The sequence below is a fragment of the Lynx rufus genome, unplaced genomic scaffold (assembly GCF_022079265.1).
Source record: "Lynx rufus isolate CCGP_SWC_20201006 ecotype Redwood Valley unplaced genomic scaffold, mLynRuf1.p SCAF_4, whole genome shotgun sequence".
Classification (NCBI taxonomy): Eukaryota; Metazoa; Chordata; class Mammalia; order Carnivora; family Felidae; genus Lynx; species Lynx rufus.
In genome coordinates this window covers 46,478,143-46,505,135 of record NW_025814856.1, presented here as the reverse complement: position 1 = coordinate 46,505,135, position 26,993 = coordinate 46,478,143, and the positions used below count along the sequence as shown (strand labels likewise).

Sequence of the window (26,993 nt, the reverse complement as noted above, 5' to 3'; positions counted from 1 at the left end):
AGTCATATCATTACTTTGCTTTTCAGGCATATTTCAAATTATGTGGTAGTCAAATAACTTCAGGAGCAACAGTAATCAAGTGGCATTTGTATATGACAAAAACAAAATTAACACATACTGAAATTATGATTTTCGAAATGAGATATGAATCATTTCTAACATTCTTATATGACTTAGTCAAACACAGAAGTGACCTCAATCTACGAACCCTGTGATCAGCATAAATATTAGCATTTTCTGAATTTCTGTTACATTCTAGGCATTATAAGGGTTGCAGTGTAAAGAGAAGCAGTTGGTTTTTGTCTTTTATTACTCCTAATTCATAGGGGAAATAAGAATTTTCTGGAGGAAAAAAACAGTAAGGGAGACTTCAGGATGAATTGTATACCTCTGCCCCCTCTTCTGGGAATAACTTATAATTTTCCTTTGGGGATCTGTCCCTTTCCATCTATCAGTCCTTGAAATCTGGGCAGGGCTCCATCCCAGTTGATTGGAATATACTACTTCCCGGGCAATGTGGATTGGTTCAAGGACAGTCACATGACCAAATGGAACCAATGATACCCAATGAAACCTTTTGCAGCAAAAGACAACTTTGTTCTTTCCTTCCGACCTTGAACCTGACAGAAAGTAAGCTTTGAAGCTGCTGGCATCCATCTTGCCATACCACTGAGCCTCGGGGTACAATCAATGCAGACCCAAAAGATGCAACTGGATGCTGAGGCTACTGCCTGGGCAACGGTATTCAGCTGCACCTAAAGCTAGGATCTTCCTTTCTCAGTCACATGAAACTATGCATTTTTTCCTTTGCTTAGACTGGCATGGATTAGGTTTCCCAACATTTGTAACTGGAGGTCGATCTACTCTGTTATAGTCCCACCTTGAACAGAAACCCCAAGCCTAGAACGCTGTCTCTAGCAACGTGGTGACAGAAAAACTCGAACCAAGAGAAGGCTGAAGAGAAAGCTTTTCAGATGTATGCGGTAAAACCATCTTCTGCTGCCCTAGCTACCTTGGCTGTAGGTACTAGGGAAATTTTGCCAGTTAATCTGGTGGGTCAGTGTAAGTGAGCTTCTCAGCAATCAGATAAGAGCGAAAGCCCACACCCAAAGAGAAAGTCAGGCTTTCTCAGACAGGATAAAGATTCAGTCTACCAGTTTTGTTTTTTTTCTAGTATTCTAGCTGTCGGTAGTACAGGATCTTTCATAGGGTGAGGGAGTATCACTGGCTCTGGATGATCTGTGTTGATGAGGTTTGGGGAGGGCGGGGTGGGGGATGGGGGACGGCCATGCTCTGGTTTACATTCCAGGACCTCAAACCTGCCAGGGCTCTGAACAGCTCAGCGGAGCAATTCACTTCACTTGAATCCACTCAAGCCCCTTAACAACTTCTGCCCTGGTTGCCTCTATTGCTTCAGCAGCAAATAAGGGTTCTCAGTCTTGGTCCAAGACCAGTGTCCCCACCTCCGACGGACCCTGCTTAAGGAGTCTGACATCTGGCTTCTGGCCCCACCTCCCCACCGTAGCAGCTCCGCCCCAGTCTCCAGGACTCTGCCAGGGCACATGCAGCAGTCTGTCTGCCCTTAGCACCTAATCCCAGCGCCTGCAACATGACAGGGCTCAGCAGCCCCCCTTTCCCAGTGCCCCTCCATGTCCCCCTTCCCGCCCCCGTGCCTGGCTGTCAGGACACCACCTCGTCCTGCTTTGCCAGCCCCTGCAGGCCAGCATACCTTCTCTGCGCAAAGCCACCCTTGCATCTCCTACATACTCCACGTGATCACTTCCCTTTTTTGGTTCACTCTGAACAGTTACTTATGCTAGTTATTTCAGCTCTCCCCACTCAGCTAATGTGACTAGAAATGGCAATTAATTGTCTAATTTAAGTCTTTCCCCCAACTGATGTATGTAACAGAAGAGAGAACCATGCAATGATTAAAGCCCAGAAACACAAAACAACCAGACGGCCGATACAGGACAACCACCTCTGAACTGCTGGGTTTTCCCCTTTTTCTTTACTTGTTTATTCTGTATTTCCTTCTTAAGTGGCTTCCTCTTCCCTTCTGCAGCACTGATGAGTCTTTGTCACTCTGCTCATACATTTCCAAATGCCACAGCTAACATCAATGACTTGCTTTGTCACCTCAAGCCTAGTAAGTCGACAGTTTAAGTGCGTTTTCACCCTGAAAACTAGGTCTCCGCATGACTTCCTTTCTGTCCGTTGCCTCGTTCTTTTTCCAGTCATGTGGGATTGAAGATGTGGAGCTGGAATCGCCTCCCTCGTCTCCCCGTCAAGACGGTCACGCCTTCTCGGCCTGGAGAAGAGGCCCCAGCGCAAGGTGCCCCCATGGCTTTCTGGTGTAAGGCTTGGCCTCTACACCCACCGCACATTACTGTTTCCTTTACAGCTGTGGCATCAGTCCCTTCCTTCCTGCTTCCACACTATGACCAAGACCCGGGCTTGTCACGCCTACTCACAAGCTCTGCTGGGGGTCCTAAGTGGTCCACCTGCCTCCAGTCCCTCCCACTTGAATCCACATCACATGCCACTACTTGAGGGCATTTTGCCAAGAATACTTCTTTGTATATACCATGTCTTTGCTCAGAAAAACTTGAGTCATTTCCCACTACTGGGAATAGAGTTTCCCAACCTATATTCTACCACACTAATTCCACGTGATACTTAAAATGTGGGCCAGTAAGTTTAGGAAACACAGATACACTGTTTCCCTTTCTTAGAGATTCATAACCCTTATCGTGCATGTTAAAGTGTCTCAGAAATCCTACAGTAAAAACCCTTTTATTTTGTTTAATGCAGCCTCTCCCTCACTGACTGGATCATGGAACCCCCTTCTCACCTAAGATTTATCAACTTGAAACATGCTCTGGAAGTGCTGACCTGGAGGATGAGGTCCAAGGGCATTCTCCTCAAATGCAGTGCCCTGGTGACCTGTACCGGGGTCAGGTCCCACACAGCCCTCCCTGAACCACGCGGAGGGGAGCTCTACTGCTGGCCACCTCTTCAGAGTGTCCTGGGCCTTCCCTACTGCTTCGGCCTGTGGGGCGTCTCAGAAAATGCTCTTCTCTATCCCTGCTTTCGGGCCCATCCTTTCCATTCTACAACAGAGCTGCAATCCTGCCTCATCCCCTGGGGCTCACTGGCTTGAAGTGGTCCCTGCTCCCCTAATGTCCTTGCTGCCTCTGCCATATGAACACACCCATTTGGGGACACTTACTGATGCAACGAATTACTACATTAGTCTTATTTTGTTACATCACTTCCATTTTTGTACAGTGACCTTAGCTTCCTTATATGACCAGGGCAGAAACCTCTGGAAAGCAGTTTCAATCCCCACACTGCCTCACATATCCAAACTTTCTACTTCTGTTCACCAGGAAACCCCTCCGATTTATGGTCCTGTGTCAGCTGTCCCCACTTGCTAAGAAGTCCCCCTGCAGGGTCAGTTGGCACTTATCCTTCAACTACAGTGAAGGAGCACTTTCAAACTTCACCACTGACTTCGAAATAACGGATCTGCTCCTCACCTGTATATGTGCTCCATTTCTGTTTCAGCGATTCCTCCTGCCTCTTCTCTTGATTCTGTGTGGCCCTCACACAAGTGGGTCTGCTGTATTAATATCCGATCATTTGACGTACTACACTGGCTAAAATCTCCCGTCCCAGCAAAGCTTTGACCTGACTGGGAGAACTAATTTACATCTCAACTGCTCTCCCTCTTCCTCCCTTACTTCTGAGAGGGATTTTCCCTAAAAAGGAGACTATCGATGCCCAGATAACAGATTAAGAGGTTCACTGGACCATGAGAAGGTTAAGAGGGAGATGTCCACCCACACTGCTCTTGCTTCTGCTATTTTAACAGTTGACCCCAACAGTCTTTTTCTGCCCTGAAAACACAGGGCAAGATTCCGGGAACCAGAATGGAAGGCGTTCCTGTTTGCATGTCAACAAGCAAGTGGCCACGAAGGTATTCCTACTTACGTTGAAAGCTCCCAGAAGAAACAACGTGGGTTGTAACCCAACTGAAAATATCAACCGGAGAATTGTGGAGGCAATTAAGGCCCGGATGCCATGGGGCTTGGGGAGGGCAATGACAATGGCCAGAGAGATGAGCATGGCTGTCCACAGCAGTCCTGACCAGTGTGGCTCCAGTGTTCCTGGAAAGACAAGGTGGGGCACTCAGAGATCAGCATTTCACCGAGTAAGCGAAGACAGACCAAAATGGGTATAATGACACTTTCTTCAATTAACAAATGGGCCTCATTGTCCAAATTCTTACCTCCAATTCTGTGCCCCTCGACATAACCCATCATACCCATGTCTTCTCACTGGCAAGCCTTGACCAATGTTCGTTCTACCTGGGGAATTCTTCTCCCCTTCCTATTCATCTTAGGTCTTCACCATCAACTCATCCCCACCTCCTTCCTCTTCAGAAAACTATGCCAGGTGCCCCTCCCTCTCTGTGTTCTCATTCCCCACCCTGGTCATCCGTATACAACACTATTTTTCTGGGTGTCAGTTTACCTGTCTTTCTCTACCCTCCACCCCTACCCTAAATGCCCCCCAGCCAGGTTCCAAATTCCCTGAGGGAAGCACTGGGCACCCAGTAGGAACTAATCAGATGAATTTGTTCCATCAATAAAATCCATACATGTATCACATTTCACTCTTCAGGAAGACGAACTGGAAGCCTAAACTTCTAATTTCTATTAAAAGTATGCAAAGGAAAATTGCAGGTCTCCTGCCTGAATCAGATTTCTTCAAGGGAAGGAGGAAGGCAACTTCCGTATCATTAACATCATCCTACAATTAGATTATCCTTGTAGTCAAAGAGCTTATACCAGTTTTTGTCATCTCTTGCTATTTCAAGTTCTATTTAGAGTGTCCCACGAGACGGCTTAGTTATATAACATGAGCCAACACGGCTAAAAATATAGTTCTGTAAAACACTCATTAAAAAAAATAAAACCCTATTTCAAATGCTGTCACATTTTGAGTCTCCTTCAGATGTAAACAAGCAGCACTACATGATCAAGGCCACTTATATAAAGGAGTTTCGCTTCTCCAGAACTGCTGGGATTGAAGCCCCACCCAGGAAAGAGACTCGCTTGTGAGTTACAGCTCTTCCACGAGCCTGCTGGCTGCCCTAGTTCACTCTGTCCATGTCTGCCGAGACACTTTTTCTCTAGAAACTGTTCCCCCTACTCCCAACCACTTCCCTCTTCCCTTTTTATATCCTTCAAAAGGAAAACCTGATTAGAAATGGGCACAGAGAGGCAGAAGCTTCTGGGAAATTCAGGAAGACATGGATATTGAGGCATATGTCACTTCCTGTGCATTTAACAATGGTTAGGTATCACAGGAAGCTGTTGACACTGATCCTCATTTATTTGATCCTCCCATCCAGCTGAACAATTGTCTTCACTGTACTCTGGAGGAAACAGAGTCTTGGTTACATGTCTTGCCCAAGGTGACAGAGCACATGGCTGGAGTGTGTAAGCCTCTGAAGTTGAAGGTCCTTAATGGCCAATTAAAAAAACAACAACAACGCATAAAACCCACCGATTTTAAGCTCATAACGTGATGAGTTCTGGCAGTTTATATAGTCATAGACCACAAGTAACTGCCAACACAATCAAGATGTAAGCATTTTTCCTACCCTACAGGGTTTCCTTGTGTTCTTTGCAGCTGCCCCATCTCCACCCTGACACAACCACTGACCTCCCTTCCATCACTAGGGCCTTGCATTCTCCACAATTTCATAAAAATGGAAACATAATCATATTAGTAGGTAGGCTTTTAATTCTTTCACTTAACAAATTTCTGAGATTCAGTCAGGTTATTTTGTATGTAAGTATTTTGTTCTTTCTGTCGGCGTAATATTCCATAATATGGATATACCACAATTTACTTATCCACTCAACAATTAATGGGTATTTGTTGTCTCCAGTTTGTGTTCTTATAAATAACGTTACTGGGAACATTCAAGTACACATCTTGAAACTGGCGTAAGTTTTTGTTTCCCTTGGGCAAATGCATGGAAATAGATATGTGGATCATAAGAATATGTTTAACTTTCTAAGACACAACCATACTGTTTTCCAGAGTGAATGCACTATTGCATAGTACATGGGGTTCCACTTGCTCTAAGTCGGCACCAATACTTGGTGGAATCAGTGTTTGTATGTATGTGTATATATAAATATGTATCTGTTTTTTCAGTATTTTCAATTGTAGCCAGTCTAGTAGGTTTCTAGTGGTATGTCATTGTAGTTTTCATTCACATGTCTCTGATAACTACTGATAATGAATATCTTTTTAAAAAAAATTTTTTAGCATTTATTTATTTTTGAAAGACACAGCATGAGCAGGGGAGGGGCAGAGAGAGAGGGAGACACAGAATCTGAAGCAGGCTCCAGGCTCTGAGTTGTCAGCACAGAGCTCGACGTGGGGCCTGAACCCATGAACGGTGAAATCGTGACCTAAGATGAAGTCGTATGCTCAACCGATTAAGCCACCCAGGCATGCTCCCCACTCTTTTAAAAAAGTTTTTTAAACATGTGATGTTGAATATCTTTTTATGTGCTATTGCCCATTCTTCTGTGAAATATCTGATCAAATCTTCTGCCCACTGTTCTAACTGCGTAGTCTTTTTATTACTGAATTGTAAGAGTTCTTTATTCTGGATATTAGCCTTTGGTCAGATATATATTTTGTATATATTTTCTCCCAGTCCGTGTACTCTAAGTGTCTCAGTCATTTTCTCTAAGTGTCTAATCACCATCTGGGGCACCTGGGTGGCTCAGTTGGTTAAGTGTCTGACCTTGACTCAGATCATGATCTTGTGGTGAGTTCTGAGCCCTGTGTCAGGCTCTGTGCAGACAACTCAGAGCATGGAGCCTGCTTAGGATTCTGCATCTCCCCCTCTCTCTGCCCCTCTCCTGTTTGCACTCTTTCTCTCTCTCAGAAATAAACATTAAAAAGACTTTTTTTAATTAAAAAAAATCACCATCTTAAACTGCCTAAAGATCTCAGCATAATAAATGGGACCAGTACAGTGGATGTACCTAAATCCTGAAGAGGCCAAAATAAAAACCTGTTGTCTCCCGACTATAAAAGCAGTGTTAAAAAATGCTAGATTTTAAAAAACCAATTATAGAAAGACATCTTTAAGACAATTGGAGAAACATGAATATGGACAGGCTATTACATGATTTACTGTTAGTTCTGTTAGATATGATAATGTTATGGTAATTATACATATTTTGAAATATTCTTAGAAGTTAGAGATGCACACTGAAATATTTATGGGCAAAACAACAAGATGTCTAGACTTCTTTAAAATCTTTCAAAATACAGTTGGAGAATAGATGAAATAAGATTGACAAAATGTTGGTAGTTGTTAAAGCTGGGTTAACAGATACATGGCAGTGAATTAACTGTTATTATTTGTGTGTATATTTGAAACTTTCAAAAATGAAAAAGTTTAAAAGGCAGTAATACATTTGCTTTGATCATAGTAGCATGCTCACAAGTTCAGTAAACAATGTGAATCTGCCCAGGTTTCATGCTTTCCAAAGGCTGTGTGACTCATCAGTTCTAAAATAAAGGGGGAAAAGGATACTTTTGAAAAGGAGCTTTTAAGGCCACCAGTATTCTTGGCAGCCAGAGGCCTAATAAGCCACAGAGCCATATCAGCACTCATAAAAAAAAAAAAAAGTGGGGGGGGGAACATTCAACTGGGACATTTTGGAAATCCTGGTTTTAGGGTTCAACATGAACAAATACTCATCTCAAAGAAATATTTTCAGGTAACCAACCAGATCTTATAGAAGATGCCCCAACATGTCTTACAAAAGAGAAAAATAAATCTGAGAGTGAATTGATGTGTTGGAAGTGAGCTCAGTCACTGTATAATGGAAAAGGCTTCCTGAGGTCAGATCAATCTCCTTCTTTCCTGGGAGATCTAATTATGCTTTTCCATTTAATCCATCCACATGAAGTTTCTAAAGCCCACACTGCCCAAACAGAAAGTCTCAACTACTACGGATCAACCAGATCACCACTGTAGAATTGGAGGGACTTTTAACAATCATCTCCTCACTGGGTCTTGAACTTGTATGGGCGGGAAACAGGATGCCCCCGAGATCCTGACTGGGTCAACCACTATTTTTCCCTGAACCACACGGCAATTCCCCAATTCACACCAAGGTTTCCCAACTACTGGGTCATTTTAAGTATCTTTTAATAGAGAGGATAAGGAAGACTAACAGAAGCTGCCTGCCCAGAGTCACGTGGTGAATGAGTGGCAGAGTCAGGCCTGGATGGTGACTCTGGACTTTGTAGATCAAGTATTCCGTTGGATGAGGCTTACCACAGAAGGGGAGGGGAGCTGTCAACTGCCTCCCTTCAGACAAGGTCCTCAACGTTTCCACAAACGACCAATGAAGAAAATTGTCAAGGTGTATAATAAAAGCTAATTTTAAGTGTTGTGAAAGAAATGGGGAATAAAGGAAAACACATCCAAGGTAATGGTTGAAGAATCAGTGATGATAAGCATGACAACTTTCCTGAAATGGAAAGAGGGCAAGGCTCTTCTGTCACTCTATTTCATGCTCTTATCTCTGCTGACCGGCAGCCTGGCTGAGCACATGTCCTCTCCGAGCAAACCTCACAGCCCTGTGGATCTGCAGAATCTTTTCACACAGGGGTGTTTATGATCCCTGACATGGCACTTAAAAGGAAAATACCCCCAGACTTGTGTTTAGGTAGTGCTTTTGGGGGGGGGGGTGGAAATCACTCAAACAAGGATTTCAAGGTAACTGAAGGCCAAGCAGAAAAGCTAACTCCTCAAATGGGTATGTTGGATACCTAAGCATCACAGAACAAGTTACCACTTTCAAAATGGACCTTAAATAGACTGTAAGTATAGACATGCTGTCTCATCATGTATACCCATCTGCATTATTAGGCTCAAGAGCTAAGCCTGGAACTGCTCTACTGTTTTGGTGTCTTACTTTTGGGCTCCATTCCCTGTATTTCACAAAAGGTGGCTACTGGTCAGTTGTTACATATGTACATGAGACAATCTGCCAGGTAGGTCTGATGAAAAATGTAGCTGAGAAAGAGATCTCTCAAGAGGCTGTACAACGTGTCAGAAAAGGGGCCATGGATGTATAACAGGAGAGGGGCTTCTGCTGGGCCCCAGAACACCGCAAATGTAAATAACTCTAGAACACTGTCAAGCAAATGGAGGAGCCACAAAGAGAAAAATAAATGGCCCTCCTGACTTGTTTGCCTGTTCTCAGAGAAATATGTAGAATGCACATGGCAGGGTACTAGAAAGAGAGAGGGGCTGGGGAGGATATCCATAAAGATCATGGACATGTTCTACTGCGAGAATGATGGCATAGAGCTCTTAATAGCCTAACCATCCAGGGAGATGCAGTCTTTAGTCATTCAAGTCCCGTCTCATCAAGCCCCCTGCCAAAAAAAAAAAAAAAAAAAAGAAAAAAAAAAAATTCCAGACATGCCTTACAAATTCTTTAGTTTGAAATTAATTCTCTAAATATGGGATGGGGAAAATCATCTACAGGACTGAACATCAAAATGTCTATGTTCTAGGGTTAGCCTTGCCACTAGCTAGCTGTGCAGCTTTGGCTAAATCTTTCAACTTCTCTGAGACGAGAGTTTCCCAATATCTAAAACAAGGAGGCTGACTGAGACTATTTCTTACAGGTTTCGGAGTGTACAACTTCTTCTCGGTCTTTCCTGCTAGATAAATGTGGACACAAAATTTATATTGTTTTAAGTGAGATTTAAAACTAAATCTGTGGTAAAAGCTGCAATCCCATCTTGTCTGAAAACGGGTAACTGAGATCCCGTAATATTGCACCAATACTTCCAGGGATCATATTTAAGATGCAAGTCATAACCTTCCTGCTACTTCTAGTAGTTTCTTTGAAATAGAAAATATGGGTACCTCCTCGAACTCCTTTAAATGGGTAGAAAAACGCCACAAGCAGGTTCATCAGGACAGCCAGGTTAAATGAAATGCTGCTCCAGAAAGACATGTTGCGGGCACACCAATACAGAACAGGCTGGGCTGTGAAAACAAAGACCAAACCATGTAAGGTTCGATTCAGAACGCTGGGAATGCCACTTGGCCCTTCCTCCCGCTCTGCCCCACAAGCCCACTTTTGTTCCTGGTTTTTACCACAACAGTAAGAAAAATGATCATTTGTTTTGAGGTTGACTCACAGGCTCACAACGACATCAGATTGGTTTATTTCTGTTTGGAGTACTTATTGGAACAGAAGATGTATTTGGGGTCAAGGAAGCAAAGAAAAGGAGAAAAGTTGAAACATCTAAAAACCCTGCATGCCCCAGTCAATACCACCAGTTATGGAATCTGGGGGTTGTCCAGAGTTCATGCACTGAATCCTCAATCAACCACTGAATCTGGGACCAGAGGAGATGCTCAGACAGACCCAAGAACTTAATCAGCCTTTTAGAAGTGTGGGGCCCCAGTTGGAGGGACACAGAGCATCCAGAATGGGCCGAGCTGGGCTCCAGACTAGGGTGGCTACCATTTCCATACTCCTGTCTTGCTCAAAATCCTCCACTAACTTACAGATCCTTTGCCTGACATTGAGCCATCTGCCCTTTTCCTCAAGTCTGATGATCACGCCAGGGGCAGGGAGCTGCTGACTCGGGAAGTGAGCAGCAGAGCTCCCATTCTCAAAGGCTACTATGGAGAGAGGATGTGGTACCAAAGCCATCACTAATAGGCGGGAGACACTTTCCATACTGCTGCCATCTTATACAGGCAATACCACACTGGCTGGGCATGCTCAGTGTTAGAACAACAGGCCTCTGGCCACATTGTGTGTGGTGGTGCTTCCTTTTCCACTGAATTCTTTTCCAGTGGTGCCTTATACTTCGGATGATGCTCAAATATAGATATGGTAGGAATAATTTCAGTCTCCATGCCAGAAGCAGAGTTTCTAATAGGTAGACTCATTCAACATTATCTCCCTCCAAACAAGTATGGAGTATGGGAGAATGGGTCTCTATGGTGTGTTTCTCTTTCCCAATGAAGTCATCACTTAACTTTAGGACAGCAGCCAATGATATATTCAATGGCCCTATAATGATGCCTAGAGCAGCAGCCAAGTCTTTGAAAGCTTCTCTCCAAAATAAAGTTATGCCACAATTAAACAGAGCCCTGGGTAATTTAATAATTGCTCAATTCATGTTTGTACTTGGGAAACAGGAAATATTTCCAAAGTCTAGAGTTTTAGGGTTACAAGCACCATCTACTTTAAAAATCTCTCCTTTTACAAATGAGGGAAACTGAGGCCCAGCAGGGGGTGGAAGTTATGGAGGAGATATCATCACCCAGGTCAGTGATCCTTTGGGGCTAGTGACAAGGACAAAGGTAAGTGGCTCATGTCAACATTCAGAAGAGGAGCTGACCAGAATTCAATCAATCTCCAGTAACAATTAACTTTTTTTTTTTAAAGCAAAGTGGTGAAACAAATTTAAGATGACAAATCATCTGCCCTGGAAACAACAGATACTAGTGTTTCTTCTGGGAATGAAGCCCATTTCTGATCTGGATATGTAGACTCCAGAAGAGCTGGGTGGCAAGAATGGCAAAGGGTTGGTAATGGTTGAAACTGAGCGGTGGGTACATGGGAATTTATAATGTCCTCTCCACGTTTGCGTATTTGTAAAAAGCTCGTATGGAGTAAAAGAAAAATAGGAAATGGCAAAGCTCAGTAATGGTCTATGTAAGCCAAAATTCTCTTCAGAGGGGCTCTCAATATCAAATATAACAGCAGCCACTGTAGGATGCTTTAATTGTAATAAATGACCCTCAACTATGGCATGCAGCTCACAAATAAATCATGTATTTACAAAGCTAACACATTTGAACTGTAGTATCATTCTGAATATGATGAATATTCAGTCCTTCAAATCAACTGAGTATCTATCCAGGTGCAAAAAGATACTTAGAGACCAACCTTGACATGCACTGTCTTCTATGTACACATGAAACTGTGATCCCATTTAACTTTCCAGACTCTTTTTTCTCCTGCTTCTCTTCCCCAGATAGGCCACCTTTACATCCCAGTCTAGTGATGCTCCCTGAATGCATGTGGTACCTTGAGCCTCTGTGCACTGTCCCCGTGCTATTTCAAAAATATGTCCCCAAAGTCTTTGATCCTCACCTTTTCAAGGGGTGCAGCTTATCCCCTTTCCCTTGAGTGTGGGCTGGACTTAGTCACCACTTCTAAGACAGTACAGAAGTGATGGGCGTGTTTCCTGAGACTAGGTCATAAAAGGCACTGCAGCTTCCTCCTTTACCTCTCCTCAGTCATGTGCTCTGAGGAGACCAACCACCATTTTGTGTGGAACTCAAGCAGCCCTACAGAGGGGCCCAGGTGTACAAGAAATGAGGCCTCCTACCAATGGCCACGTGAGTGAGCAGAGAAATGGGTCCTCCAGGTCCATCAAACCTTCAGATGAGGAGGGCCTGGCTGCCATCTTGACCGCAACCTCATGAAAAACCCTGAGTCAGAACAACCCAGCTGAGCCACTCCCAAACTCTGGACACTGAGAAACTGTGAGGAAATAGATATTTATTGTTTTAAGCCACTAAGTGTTTTTGTTTTTTTCATTTTTTAATGTTTATTTAGTTTTAAGAGAGAGACAGAGTGCAAGCAGGGGGAGGGGCAGAGTGACGGAGACTCAGAATCTGAAGCAGGCTCCAGGCTCTGAGCTGTCGGCACAGAGCCCGATGTGGGGCTTAAACACAAACCAGGAGATCATGACCTGAGCCGAGGTTGGATGCTTCCCCGACTGTGCCACCCAGGCACCCCTAAGCCACTAAGTTTTGAGGTAAGTTGTCATACAGCAATATAATGCAACTAATGTACATTGTGGGATGGGAAAATAGCAGCCCTCCCCGCCCCCCCCCCCCAGGATGTCCACATCCTCATTTTCAGAATCAATAAATATGTTACCTTTCATGGGAAAATGGACTTCACAGATGTAATACAGTTAAGGATCTGGAGATGGGGAAATTATCCTGAATTATCCAGTGGGCCCAACATAATGACAAACATGCTTACAAGCAAAGGAAGGGTGTGGGAGTGTCAGAGACAGGGTCCTGCAGTGTGAGCAGGGCTCTCCTGGCCACAGCTGGCTTTGCAGATGGAGGAAGAGGCCAAGAGCCAAACAATGCGAAAGCAGCCCCTAGAAGCTGGAAAAAGCTAGAGCCTCTAGAAGGCAGATAGTCCTGACAACACTTGAATTTTAGCCCGAGGAGAACCTTTGTAGGGTTCTGGCCTCCGGAAATGTAAGATAGTAAATGTATGTTATGGTAAGCCTCCAGGTTTGTGGTAATTTGTTACAGTAGCAACTGGAAATGAATACACCTTCCCTCTCCCCAAACTCTCAGGCTTGTGTTTATCCAAGTGCTATCTATCCTCCCAGATGCTGTTCAGTTCCCGCCTTTTCTCAGAAGGCTGCCTTTCCCATACTTCCATGGCGTGTCACTGCTTAATTACAGTCCTGCTCATCGTCAGGCGGCTCAATTATAGCCACTTAAAAATATGCCTGCATTGCTTGCGCCCATCACATGGTACGTTCACACAGGAAGGAATCACAGCTTAAACACCGATGAACCCCCCCCTGCTGTACTCCGTAGCATGTTTTCTACTTAGGATGGGTAAAAGTTGGCTGAGTGGATATACCTACTACCTCACAGTAAAAACACAGAATGCCACGATCCCATTTAGGCAGGTCAGTCTAAATTACTGAACCCCAGGGCATCATGTGGTAACCCTCTTCTCCAGCCTTTGTGTCTGGGCTGTGCTCGGGGACCTGGACTCCAGAATTCCCTAGCTCTATTTGGATGGGTGTGATAACCATGAGGGAAAACCCCACGCAGGAATACGTCAGCATATGTAACCGGGCCTCTGTTTTCCCTTTCATGATCTTCTCATTCTCTGAGCCCAGAGTTTTACTTCACTGGGGCTGGGAACTTCAGGAGAAGGTGTCAGAGAGGCACGGGTGAGAAAGGATGTGAACATATCGAACGGGCTGTGCGTGTGTGTGTGTGTGTGTGCGCACACATGTGCATGTTCTGTGAGAAGAGCAGCGAAGAGGGCTTCAGGAGACCATAGGAATTGAGTATCATAAGATTTGCAGAAGAAATTACTAAGCAACAGCAGCCTGGGACAGACTTGACTTTACATCTGAGCCCTAGCTCCAGATGTACCAAAGCACAGGTGGTTCTGTGACACTTTCAGGAAAGGGGAAAGCAGCTTCATGAATAAAGCAGAAATTTTCTTCCTACAGATTTATTAGAAGAGAAACAGGCTACTAAGAGAGAAGAGTGTTTTTCATTTTAATTGCACTTCTAACGAGGGCATTTCTCCCCTCCCTAAATACGCATATCATGTTTCATCCAGTTACTGTTTTCAATTTCTCTCTTACCAGCAGATAGCTTTGAAGCCAATTAAAATCTTTCAGTTGACAACTATAGCTGTGTTTAAGCTATACTGAAACAAAGGCAGACTAAGCAAGAGGAGGCATTAGCTACAATGCAACACACATCGAAGGATGATGACGTGAGCACTCCACAATCAATGAGTCAATCAATCTTCATTCCCCACTTTGTAGGTGGGGGTCTGGGAGCAGTGAAGTCATCTGCTCAGGGCCACACAGCCAGTGGGGAGCAGAAGCGGAATGGAAGTGAGATTCCCCCGCCTCTTGGGGCTGAGGTCTTCCTCCCGTGCCTGCGTGAAGACAACCGTCTCATAAAGAGCGATCATAAGGTCTCTATCCTCACAAGAAAAGGTGAAAACCCTTCTGTCGGTTCCCAAGCCTCCTGGAGAGCCTAGCATGTATTTCTATGTTTTCATAGGCTCCCAGAATTGTGGGAATGAATATACCTGACCAGTCTTAGTAGACCCATACACTGATCAGAGCAAAGTCACAGTTTTAGTAACTACGGTGGAGGTCTGGACACAGGGATTCAGGATTATCCCTTGATGCAGGAATCGCAGACCACCCCAGTGAGGCTAAGAGCTGAAAACACAAGAGTGCAAAGTGGATAGGGTCTATGCCTACCTTACTTTGCTATTTTTTTTCTGTGTTCACCTAAGCGTTGTGTTGTGTGGGTGTTCAAGGCTACTCATGGCGCTTGAGCTGGAGGAGCTTGGATGAAGGACACACTGATATCGGTTAGAAGTGCACCCTAAATCTTCTGAAGTCCCTACCAAGGAGAACATGCAAGCTGGTCTTCTAAAGGCCTCCTGGCCTCTTGGTCAGACACCAAGCATGGGACTGGGTAATGAATGGGTGTGGCCAGGAAACATTTTCTTTACTTTTTCTTTCCTTCCTTCCTTCCTTTTTTAAAGATTTTGAGTATCTCTACATTCAATGTGGGGCTTGAACTCACGACCCTAAAATAAAGAATCGTATGTTCTACTGACTGAGCCAGCCAGATGCACCCCAGAAAACATTTTCTTAGTTCGAAAGTGCTGGATGATGAGGTAGCCTTAGAGATGAGTGAGAATGTTGTGGGGTGGGGGTGTGATGAGAACAGGTCTTCTGGCTGACGTGTGTGCACAACCCTCTTTGCCACTGGCCAAACCTAAGGGTGCAGGGAGGTAGGGAGAAGACTGGTGAAGTGAAAGAAGCATGCAGTGAAGGCTGGTCCGTTCTGGCTCAAGCTGGTGGGAGGCAGGAAGAGGACAGAAGCTCCCAGAAACTGACCTCCAATTCCGCTTCCACTCCCGCAGCCCCGCCCCGCACAAAGAGCCCAAAAGATCACAACTGTAGCTGGAATCCAGGGTTTCAAATAAAAAAACCTGGCTCCTGACTAACAGACAGAAATAAAGCACAGTCCTTTCTAAGTTGGTCACAACAGTTGGTGCGGAGTGTACTGTCAGTACTGAAGGATCCCATTAAAATCCTAATGAAAACCAGGAGCTGAGAAGCCCTCTGGGACAGCCCTATAAAAGTGTTTTAGATGAGTTATTTCAGCCCGACTGGCCAGGCATCGCAGTGGGACTAGGTGGTGAGCAACGATGCGTCTTATGTGGCAAATGATTCCACTGCCTATAAAATGATTACAGTAGAGTCTAAAACCTGAGCTACACCTGTAAAAGGGAGAGACCAGTGTCTTCAGAGCAGGTGAGCTAGTAAATGAGCAGTCAAGCTGGCTGAATTTCCTGCTCAAGTGCACCATCCTGAGAGCTCAAAGCCTTGCTTTTTCTCCCTTCCTTTTATTTTCTACATCAAGATACCAAAAAATGACATTCTGAAAGTCTTCCACAGAGCTCTCCAATCAAATAAAATCAAATGGTGAATGAAGGAAGACTTTTCTGGGGAGATGCCTCCCCAAGGCCAGAGCCCATTGATCAGCTACAAAGGTATCTAGGTCTGCCCGGCGCTCAGAGGTAGAAGTACTGTAAATTATTCTAGCTCTGGTCCAACTGGAGGCACACCCACCACCATCAAGCTGAGGTCTCTGAAACCCCAGGAGGACATCGCTCTGACGTGTTGTGGATGCAGTGCTGACCCACCTCTCAGTTTCTTTTGCCAGTTCATTTCATTGAAGAGGTCCTCGGACCGCAGGAAGAAGTCATTGATCTTGCTGCCTTGTTCATCCCTCTCTGTAGTATAGTATATTCGTAGTTTTGACTCCTTGGTTAGGAATTCACATATGCTGGGCACAGGGAACACAATCTGTTCCATGGTTCGGTCTAATCTGACAATCTAGGGTGGAAAAATAGAGGAGCTTTAACGGTCATTTTCAAAAACCTTTCACTGAGGATCTCTGCAATCGGTCATGGGCTCAGTATTCAAGACTGAATATAATACGAACCTGTTCTGGAGCCTTCTCAGACTGGGCTGTGTCTCTCAGATTTATATAAAAAACAGTTTGGGCAAGTCTCCAAGAAGAGTTTTTGTTTGTTTTGTTTTGTTTTTTAAGCTGAGACCCATTGCTTTCACTGTGATTAACTTTTGTCTCAATTTAAACTGTGTTTTGTGCATAAAACCAAATGAGGCTCTAGACTAGGGCTGTCCAATAGAACTTTCTGTAATGATGGAATGGTTCTATATCTAAGCATCTGCCCCGTGCAAAAGGTGGCCACTAGTCACACGTGGCCATTGAGCACTGGCACATGTGGCTAGTGCAACTGACAAACTGAGTATTTAATTTTAATTAAACAGCCACACATGACTAATGATTACTATATTGGACAGTACAGCACCAGACTGTGGTGCAAACCTCTCCTAAACTTCTCTGATGGCAAAATTAGGTGTTTTCTTTTTTCTCCTAAATAGGAACTTTAAAAAAGAGAATTTTGGTTTATCCAGTTGCATTGGCCTCCTATGATGTCACAGCATCTAAGATGTACAGGGCATGAACTAGTATGGCCATTTAACACTGGCACAGCGTTCACTGTTCTTTGAACCAGCTATGTCGAGCCCTGGAGTAGACACCTTACAGGTTTTCTCTGTGCCCTTCCTAGACTGGCTCAATCTCCAGACAGGAGGTAGTCTGGTCAGGATTGTGCAGATTCTAGGACACTGTATTTAGTCACCATCCTGGGGAGTTGGCATTTTAAAAGGGGTACAGGTTGTGGTACAATAGGAGCATGACCTCTCTTTATTCTTTCACCCCAGAGGCTGGAGAAGTCAGGTGAGGGCCAATGCCCTTTACAAGAAGATCTGGTTCTCACTTTTCCAACACTTTTGCTCCCTGACACAGCAAGGGAAGTGACTCAGGTCCAGTTGTAGTGGAAAACTCTCTCAGACATGAGACAGGTTCCCACAGCCCTACCTCTATAAATTCTGGGAGGCACGATCTTTAGACCAGTGGTTCCCCAATCTAGCTGCAGATCAGGTTACAGGAAACTTCACTGTCATAATGATTCTGGTTCTTCAGTCAACCTCATTTAAATGGAATTGTGGTTTGAGGATTGGTGACTGGAACCTGCCCACAGGTGATGCTTCTATTTGGATAGGCTCAGGGACTGAGTCTGTACTGGAGTCTGCCTGTTGTGCAGTCAAGTGGCCTCTGGATCTTCCTAAGCTGAACGACTATGATGTGAGAAGTGCTTTAGTTGTCAAGAGGGAAAGGATGATGACACTGGAGGCCCCCTGACAAGAACTAAGTCCCAGACTCCAGACACACCCAGGCTAACTCCCATGATCAAAGCACTCTATGAGGAAGCCCCAGGGAGTAATGGGGTATTTTCCAGCTTTTCACAGGTAACTTCTTCAGGAAACTGGAAGAAATGGGTGGCTAGCCAAGGGTAGGATTTGAGAGCAAGGGACACCATGCCTGACCATTTCTCCTCATCATTTCATATCTGTCCACACCTCCTTTTCAGGAGACTTACAACCGGGAGTCAGGAGAACACACTTCAATCCCTCCCCAGCTCTAACAGGCCTGGGTGACCTTGTTCATGCCTCGGAACCTCATCAAGCTTCAGTCTTCTCTCCAGTGAACCAAGGAGCTCTGACATCCTACACTGCAAACACCTGAAGCCTGTCTTTTAAGGGCTCCAGAGGACAGAGTAGGGCTGCCATCAAGCTTCTCACTGTTAACAATAAATTAAGAGTATTTGCCCACATGCGCTGCCATGGTCAACTCATCAGTAAAATGACACATTTTATTAGAACAGCCCAGACACCTGATACATTTGGTAAGAATATATTCTTAAAAAGTCTCCATCCTGAACATTTCATATGGCCCAAAGGAGTCTGTTAGCCCTTCAAAATCGCTGTTCCAGCAATGATCCTCAATCTGTGCACTTCTTTGTTAGCCAAACAAGGCACACCATGCCTCACTGCCTAGAGCCTGGAGACACAAGTCTGGGTTCAACGCAGGTAACAAAATGCACCCACAGGTTCTGGGGTCAGCCAGACCTGGATTACAACCGCAGTTCTGCCACTGCTAGCTGGGCAAATGAAACGACCTCTCTGAGTCTTATTTCAGAGTTTCCCTCTCTGCAAAATGCAAGATGGCCCCATTGAGTTCACAGAGGATCAGTAAGGTATGGTGTGTGTGTGTGTGTGTGTGTGTGTGCATGTGTAATGCAGATCTGACTGTACCATTCCTCTTTGTAAAACTCTCCCTCAGTTCTACTTGGCTCTGCCAGTAAATCCAGACTTCTCAAAAGGATGGTGGACAGGATTCTGCGGGCCCAGAGCCACTGGTCTTTCCTTTCGGACCTTGTGTTGTTCACCGGTTTCCAGCTCCCCGTCTTCCCCTAGCGTCTCCCTCCTCAGGGCCTCCACTTGTCGTTATTCCCCAGGTGTGAGAAACTCTTCCCTCCAAGCTCTGCCTGCTTCAATCCAATTTTCCTAAGGTCTGTGCTTAAATGCCTTTCTTCAGAAAAGGCCTCTGTGACCAGCACAATCCATAGCAGGTCCCTCTGCTGGACTTTCTTACAATACTTTCTACTTGTCCTCACAGCCTTGTCAGAATGCATAACCAACACGTTGCTGTTCAGACGAATGACTGTGTGCCAGCCCCAGCACAGGGCAGAGTCCACTGCAGGCCCTCAACACAGGCCCGAGCCCTGAGTTCCCTCTGTTTTTACCTCTATCTGGGCTGTGTGCTTGGCATAAAACTCCAGAGCTTCATCCCCATCCACTTGGCCACCAGGTTTCAGCATGGTCTGGAGTTCTTTGTTATGCCGAGCCAACTAGAACACAAGTTCAGAAAACGGGGGGAGTCACTGTCACTTTGCGACGGGCACACGTGCGCCCCTTTCCATTGTGGGGCATAAAGAATGCATCATACACAGTGGTAAGCTGAAGGGCAAAGATGGCAGGAGGCTTGCTACGTCCTGTCAAGGTATGCTCTGCACAGCAGCTATTTTGGGAGCGTGGGACAACAGCATGGAGAAAGCTCATGCCCACATGAGGTCCCACTTTCCCCCAATTTCTTCAGCCACGTGGGAGAGAGATGGGGTTTTCTGTACAGCCACACAGGTCTCCACTCAGAAAGTTCTGAAACCCACTGAGTGGCAAAACATGGGTAGTGGAAGAGACGTGGGACAGGAGATGGTTTTCTCTTCTTCTGCCAGCACGCCGTAGCAGGGCATACCATCCCACCCAATTCTGTTACTGCTTTATTCCTAAGTCCTCTAGCCCAGCGGGTGAAAGGGACAGGAAGCACAAGCCTGCAGCAGAGTTACAAGCTGCCCACACACATCAGCGAGCTCAAGGCATATCAGCCTCCAGAAAAAGAAAGTATCTTCAAAAGCCCAGACACTTGGGAAGAGAGTTATGAAACAGGGCATTCTGGTGCCAGGGTAGGAAGAATTACTACTCCCCACCCCCCACCCCCCAAAAGCAAACACAAAGAACTCATAATGACAGGTTAGTTCCCAAAGATTTTTAAACGTGATAGGAGGCAAGGCAGCTGAGGTTTATTTCTTAGATTGTTAAGATAGACTCATCAATATTTATGAAAAGCCTAAGACTCCTTTCAACTGTCTCCAAACACAGTCATAAACTATGTAAGTGTCAAGGCTCAGTGCGAAGGCTTTTAAGAAACGTGGGGATTTCCAAGGACATGACCCTCGCATGGGAAAATGGAAGAGCCCTGGAACGCGGGACATTGGGTCAGGCTGCCACGAGTACCTGTGAACCACATCACCATGAATACAAACAGCCCCAGGTTAAACCCTTAGGAGAGAACCAAGTTGAAGCGTACATTCTGCTGGGAATTCTGGCAGTGAAGGCAAACCGTGCCTGACTCGGGGACCCAGGGACAGGTCATACCTGATGAGCTAATATGTAGATGTTGTGCCCCACGTTCCTGGGGGAGGCAGCTCCGTCCTCACCATTTTCTCCATCCTCAAATTCCACTTCGCCTTGCATGTAGGCTTTCTTGATCACTTCCACCTGTAAGAGTGGTCAAACAAAGGAAGCTCCTGTTTCAAGGAAGACCCACACAGGACTGCCATCTTAGAGTCTGCCCTCTTGGGGCAGACAGTGCTCATCAGGCTCAGCATTTGCTTCCTATCAGGTTTGGACACAGCCTCAGAATCCTTCTCAACACGGTCACGGGCAGTCTCTACCAATCAACTTCCGCGGACATAAGAAATTAAACCCCGGTGCTATAACTAGACCAAGAGGTATTATGTCTCCTTAGAAGGGGACAATGGTTATAGAAGTTCCCTGAAACAATAAAATATGACACAAATGTAGACAAGAAGCCAGACTTTTCCTATCTCCACATTCCCTCCTACCATCTTTCTCCAACCTCCGACCTTTGCCATTTCAAGGGACAACTAGTAGGAAATCCACTAACCTTTAGCAAGAGCTAGCCAAACTGTCATCTCCAATTCCACATTTTCCCATCTACGTTTCTCTGTCCCTATTCCATGTAAAAATAACACCATCAACAAATAACATCTACTCAGGCCTTTCTCCGTGCCAAGCACACTGTGTTTAGTATTTCAACATTCTTTTGGGGAATTTAATACTCATCCTCATTTTATGAAATATCAACAATTCCCAGTTATTATGGATGAGGAAACAGACTCAGGGCAGTAAAGAGGCACTCCTGAAATCATATGGCTAATGAGCTGAGACTTGATCTCAAATGTGCTACCAGAGGACCCATGCATGTCACTGGTTTCACGCTCAGAGCACATTCCCTAGTACATTTTTGTACTTGTCTACTGCTCCCACCTACCTCAGTGCCCTACCCAGTGCCCAGGGGCTGGGTCTCCTCGTTTCTCAATTCCTCCCTGGTGCCCAGAAAAACGCCATGGACAAAGTAGGGCCTGGCCAATGTTTATCAAATGAACAAATCATTCAAGATTTAATCAAAGAATAAGAACAAAATGCCTTCAACCCCTAAGTTGAACTGAAAATTAATCATTTTCTTTAATGATTCAGAAGGCATTTCAGCTTCCTGCATTGCCACAACGCTATTACCCCGAATTATTTCTCATTATCCAAGACCAAGCATGCAGAGGGCCGTACATTTCTGTACTGACACCGGGTCAGGCCCTGAAAAATAAATTTGGAGAAAAGATCCTTGAGATTCCCGCTCTCTGAGCTCGATTTCCTGTTAGTTCTAATACCAAATTGAATAGACAACATGTTGCATGGAACGAGTGCCAGAATTCACACGGATGCATGCACATATGTGCAGAAGTGTCCTGGACATTAGTTTCTCTTCTATGTGAATTCTTAGAACCCAGTTGTTCCAGCAAGCCCTTGACTTCCTGTGAGCTGTGAATGATGTTCCCCAACCACAAGGGGGCATCCCAGGAGTCTGTGGCATGCGTGACCCTGGGGGCTGACATTAATCCCATCAAGGCAGGGGGGTGTTGTTGGTCTATGAGAGCTGGAATGGGGTCTCTGCGAAGTTATTCTGTCCTACTCACGAGGGACACCTGGAGCTCCCCCCAAGCCTGTTACATAAGTTGTTACGTAAACTCGGGGAGGACATCCATCTCAGGCTGAGAACTCACTCCTGACCTCAGAGATCAAAGAGCTGGGCTCACTGTTAACTTTATTTCAAGGAATACATGAAGGGACTTTAGCCTGGCCCCCAGCGCACACAGGTCACCAGGCGAGAGAAAAGTTTTAGTGCCCTCATTTAGTTCTGTCGGTTACAGTTTATTTGTGTGGGAAGAAGTCCAAATAGAGTTCTCTCCTCAGCCTGTCTCATGGTCTCTGAGAGCTGCCTGTCTCACAGGTTGTAGCGCTAACCCCTGCCCTGGAAGTCACAGCCCATCGTGAATATCACCCTGCAAAAATAAGCAAGATTGGTTTTTCCTATATATATTTAAAAAAAAAAAAAAAAAAAAAAAAAAAAAAAAAAAGCCCTCAGAACATCAGCTCCCAACAAACATTCTTCTGTTGCCCAAACTATTGGCAGCCAGAAGAGATGGGGATTCTCTAGCTCTGGACACAGACAAGGTACAGAGAGCAGTAGTGAAGAACGAAGGAGGGGGAAGGAGCTACAAGTCACGGAGGGCACTGGGCACTGGGCTAAGGGCCTGATGCGAACTGTCTCATCTTCAACAGCCCTCAGGCCTGCATGACATCATCATCTTCCTTTAAGGGATGAGGAAACTGTGGTGCAGAGCAGTCAGGAGCCTGCCCAAGGTGAGCCACCAGAAAGGGAAAGCCAGGCCCCCAGATTGCTCGCTGCACCATCTTGCAGGAGGGACAACAGGCAAGGGTGGCTGCCGCTGGCAGCTATGCAGCAGGGAGAGGGCAGATGCCACTTATTCAAAGTAGTACTTCACTTTTCCAGCCGAGTCGTAGACCTGAATCCAATGTTGTCTTTATACTTGTGATCTGTGGCATCTTTAAGAAAGCTCAAGGAAGCAGGTTCCTTTTCTGTCACAGATGCTGTTCTGACTCTCTGCATGGAGTCATGGCTGGGAGACCAGCCATCCAACTCACCAGTTCTTTTGGCCTCATGTTGTAAAGTATCCGCTCTGCATTCTCGCTGTCGTGCCTGCTCTCCATGATGGCCAGCAGCAACTTGGAAGCATTGTTCTAATTGGACAAAGAAAGGGAGGAGGAAATGGAGAGGAGCAGCATGGGGGTTCTGGCCTGAATGTGTGTGCCCCATCGGTGCAAGCCCTGCATCCTGGCTAAACGGACGTTTTATCCCATGGAAGACCTGTGGGTCTAGGACAGCAAAAACCACCTGTATGCAACAGAAAACGTGCTACTACAGACCCCAAAACCATGTCCGTGGACCCTGATTTGGGTCAAAGAGGAACATAGTTGTTTGGGCATACTTTCTCCCTAATGCTACCTTATAGAAGTCTTGGTGGAAATTGGAAATTGTTTTAAATGTTCATTTATTTTTGATAGGGGTGTGAGAGAGAGAGAGAGAGAGAGCGCGCGCGTGCGCCAATGGGGGGAGGGGCAGAGAGAGGGGAGGGGAAAGAGGAATAGAAGCGGGCTCTATGCTGACAGCAGTAAGTCTGATGTGGGGCTCAAACTCATGACTCAAGCCGAAGTCAGATGCTCAACTGACTGAGCCACCCGGGTGCCCCAAAATTGGAAATTTAAGGGTCTTGTGGGTGTGTGTTGGCACTCTCATGGTGATTGTGGTTGGAAAGAATCTGCTATATAGACCCACGATGCCTTCAGGGCAGGTGTGGTTATAAACCTTGTTATTCAGCCTCGCAGGGCAGAGGAGGCAGGCAATTAAGGTAATTCCTCCCTTTTTAAAAATAATGCTATCAGCTCTCATAACCCCCAATATTATAACTGGAGCACAGCCGACAGCAATTAACAAAAGTGACCCAAAGGAACCGAATATATGCCAAATCCTAATTTCCCATTAGATCAGAGTTTTCACGTGCCCACATCCTGCACTTCTTGGCTTGACCTCATTTTAGGGACTGAGCCTAGGATAACCTGCATGGTTCTTTGTGTACAGGATTGTAAAGTTCTTGGTATGCTGTGTTAAGAGAGGGCAGTATTTTTTTCCTCCCCAAGTGCAGGTCACAGCAATTCAATCAGGATGCTGTGCTACCAACTGATGGCTTTTCAGAGCACACACATTTCTATCATAATCCACAGATTACGAGATTAGTTGGAAAAGTCACTGAAACGCTGATCAGTAGCATATGAAATTCTGGTCATTTCAGGCTCTCATTATATACATTCTGATAAATGGGAGCCCGGCACATGAGCTTGAATAATGTTCAAGTCAATTCTACAACACAATTTGTCAAAGGAAGTAAAAATAGCTCACATACAAAAAATCCATTTAAATCATACACCCAAATCAATGATCCGTTTGGACTCTCAGCTCTAAACAACGAAGGAAAAATAAAAATAACTGTGCAATTCCTGTGGACTTCTGTGTTAACATCTTCCCTAATGACCTCTCTTTCCTATGACACTGTTTATGCAATCAATACAGATCAGCTTTAGAGCTAAACCCTGCAGTTCTAGGCTCTTCTGTGGTGATGACAAAAAGTTCCCTGTTGCATATGGGCGTAAGATAGAGGACGGATCTCAACATGACCCAACATGGGAACAGTTAAAAAGGAAACGTGCTCAGTGAGGCCAACACATTTTGAAATACACTTTAGACACCAAGACAGGTTGCAAGTTTAATCTTTGGACTCTTAAAGAATCTTTGGAAGCTCTGGGTACAAATGAGGGTTTTATTTTGTTTTTTGAGGAGTATGCTTAAGAAAGCAACATCAGAAGTAGTATCCTGTCTTTATTTTTTTAATTAAAAAATCTTTAATGTTTTATTTTTGAGAGACAGAGAGAGACAGAGCATGAGTGGGGAAAGGAAAATGAGAGACAGAGGGAGACACAAAATCTGAAGTAGGCTCCAGGCTCTGAGCTGTTAGCACAGAGCCTGACGCAGGGCTCGAATCCACGAGCCGCGAGATCATGGCCTGAGCCAAAGTCAGACACTTAACCAACTAAGCCATGCAGGCGCCCCAGGAGTATCCTGTCTTAAGACTCTTATTTGGAGGGCCAGACTGAAGTTCTGCATTTCAGTCAGAACTTACAACATGGACCATTCGTTTATCTAAGAGAACTGTATTTAGTTTCATAACACTGACCATATCACGTGCTGAGGCAAAACACAAAGTAACTATTTTCACATGCTCCTGTCTTTTGCTTTCAATTCCTACTTGCCTTCAGTTCCAATACAAGGTCCATCCTCTTCTTTCCCAAAGGATTGATGTCATTAAGGATCAGGGCTGTGATGATGTCAATGCCATTGGATTCATGGGTGGCTATGCAGTTCTGAGAAAACACGCACACACACAAACACACACATACACAGATCTTTACACAAATGCTGGTCATAAATCAGATGTCAAAAGCCAACAGGCTCAACTGCTATTTCAACACAATGCGTGCCACTCCTAGTAATGTCTCTAGGGGAGAGCTGCAAATTTTCCGTGAGAAAGTGGTAAAAATAAAAGACAGATGAAAATCGCTAGTTTCAGAATTAACAGTAAACAGCAGGAAAGTCCCCATGCACTGTAACTGATAAATTAGTCGTGTCTAATCCAAATAGTGCAATACAGTTGGCTTTTGTTCTTAAGGGAAAATACAGTGTGTGACTGATTCTGAGTTCTGAGCCCTGTTTTCCCCTTTAAAGGTGTGTTCCATTCTCTCTACATCACTCGGCTTTCGTATTGCATACTTTTGCTTAAGACTTAAGCCTGGAAAGCAAGTTTCCTGTTTAATTCACACAATACCAAGATTAATCATCTTCCTCCAGGTAAGGTCCCCATTTGCAACAGAATCCACTCTAGTATGTTCCTTTTGACAGACCCATGTTTGGCAGAAAAGCAAACTTGAGGTTATAAGGAAATTCACTTAGATGTTAGATAAAGCCTTTTCCTCCAAGCCTGCTGTAATTTTTTTTTTGTTCCTTTTCATTTTAACTTTGACTATACCATCTGTCTCACCAGTGAACCAGGCGAGGAAAGTGGATCCAACAACAAGTGAGCCTGGTACTTATAGCCAACTATGACCAGGTGTGTTTGAAAAACAAAAGGTTGTCCCTTTTGTAAAGCATTTTTCTCCCCTGAGTGAAGGTCCTGGCCTTGTTCCCCATGTAACATAGCATATCACACCTTCCCGGTCTACTGGATTTAGGACTGGCAATTTCCGGGTCCATCTATCCCCCAGGACAGAGCTCGGTTGAGTTAAAAATCATAATCATCCTAGTATCAATGCAAAAACTCACGAAGTTTGCAATATGTCATGGATAAAAGCAACAATTTTACTCTAGGAACCATGGGGTTCCCCTCCAAAAATCTACTTCTTGAGAGGCCAAAATCAAGACTAATGGGTCATTCATTCTTTTCTCTGAATGTGGTGTTTAAATTTCAACCAAACATTTTCTCATACTGTTTTCAAGCTGTCTTGTGTGTAGCAAGGTTTCTCTCTCTAGGTAGGTTTCA

At 44.9% G+C, this 26,993-nt stretch overlaps 1 protein-coding gene across 1 annotated transcript in view; it reads right to left on the bottom strand.

Annotated features, from left to right (window-relative positions):
• The window catches only part of ITPR1 (inositol 1,4,5-trisphosphate receptor type 1), a 328,245-nt gene that overhangs the window by 37,970 nt on the left and 263,282 nt on the right, over positions 1-26,993 (bottom strand). The window contains exons 45-51 of the mRNA XM_047094661.1: positions 25,711-25,821; positions 23,491-23,586; positions 20,842-20,964; positions 19,653-19,757; positions 16,620-16,812; positions 9,998-10,120; positions 3,997-4,172 (exon numbers count right to left, since the gene is read on the bottom strand). Coding sequence (XP_046950617.1) covers positions 3,997-4,172; positions 9,998-10,120; positions 16,620-16,812; positions 19,653-19,757; positions 20,842-20,964; positions 23,491-23,586; positions 25,711-25,821 — 927 coding nt within the window. The remainder of the gene's footprint in view (positions 1-3,996; positions 4,173-9,997; positions 10,121-16,619; positions 16,813-19,652; positions 19,758-20,841; positions 20,965-23,490; positions 23,587-25,710; positions 25,822-26,993) is intronic.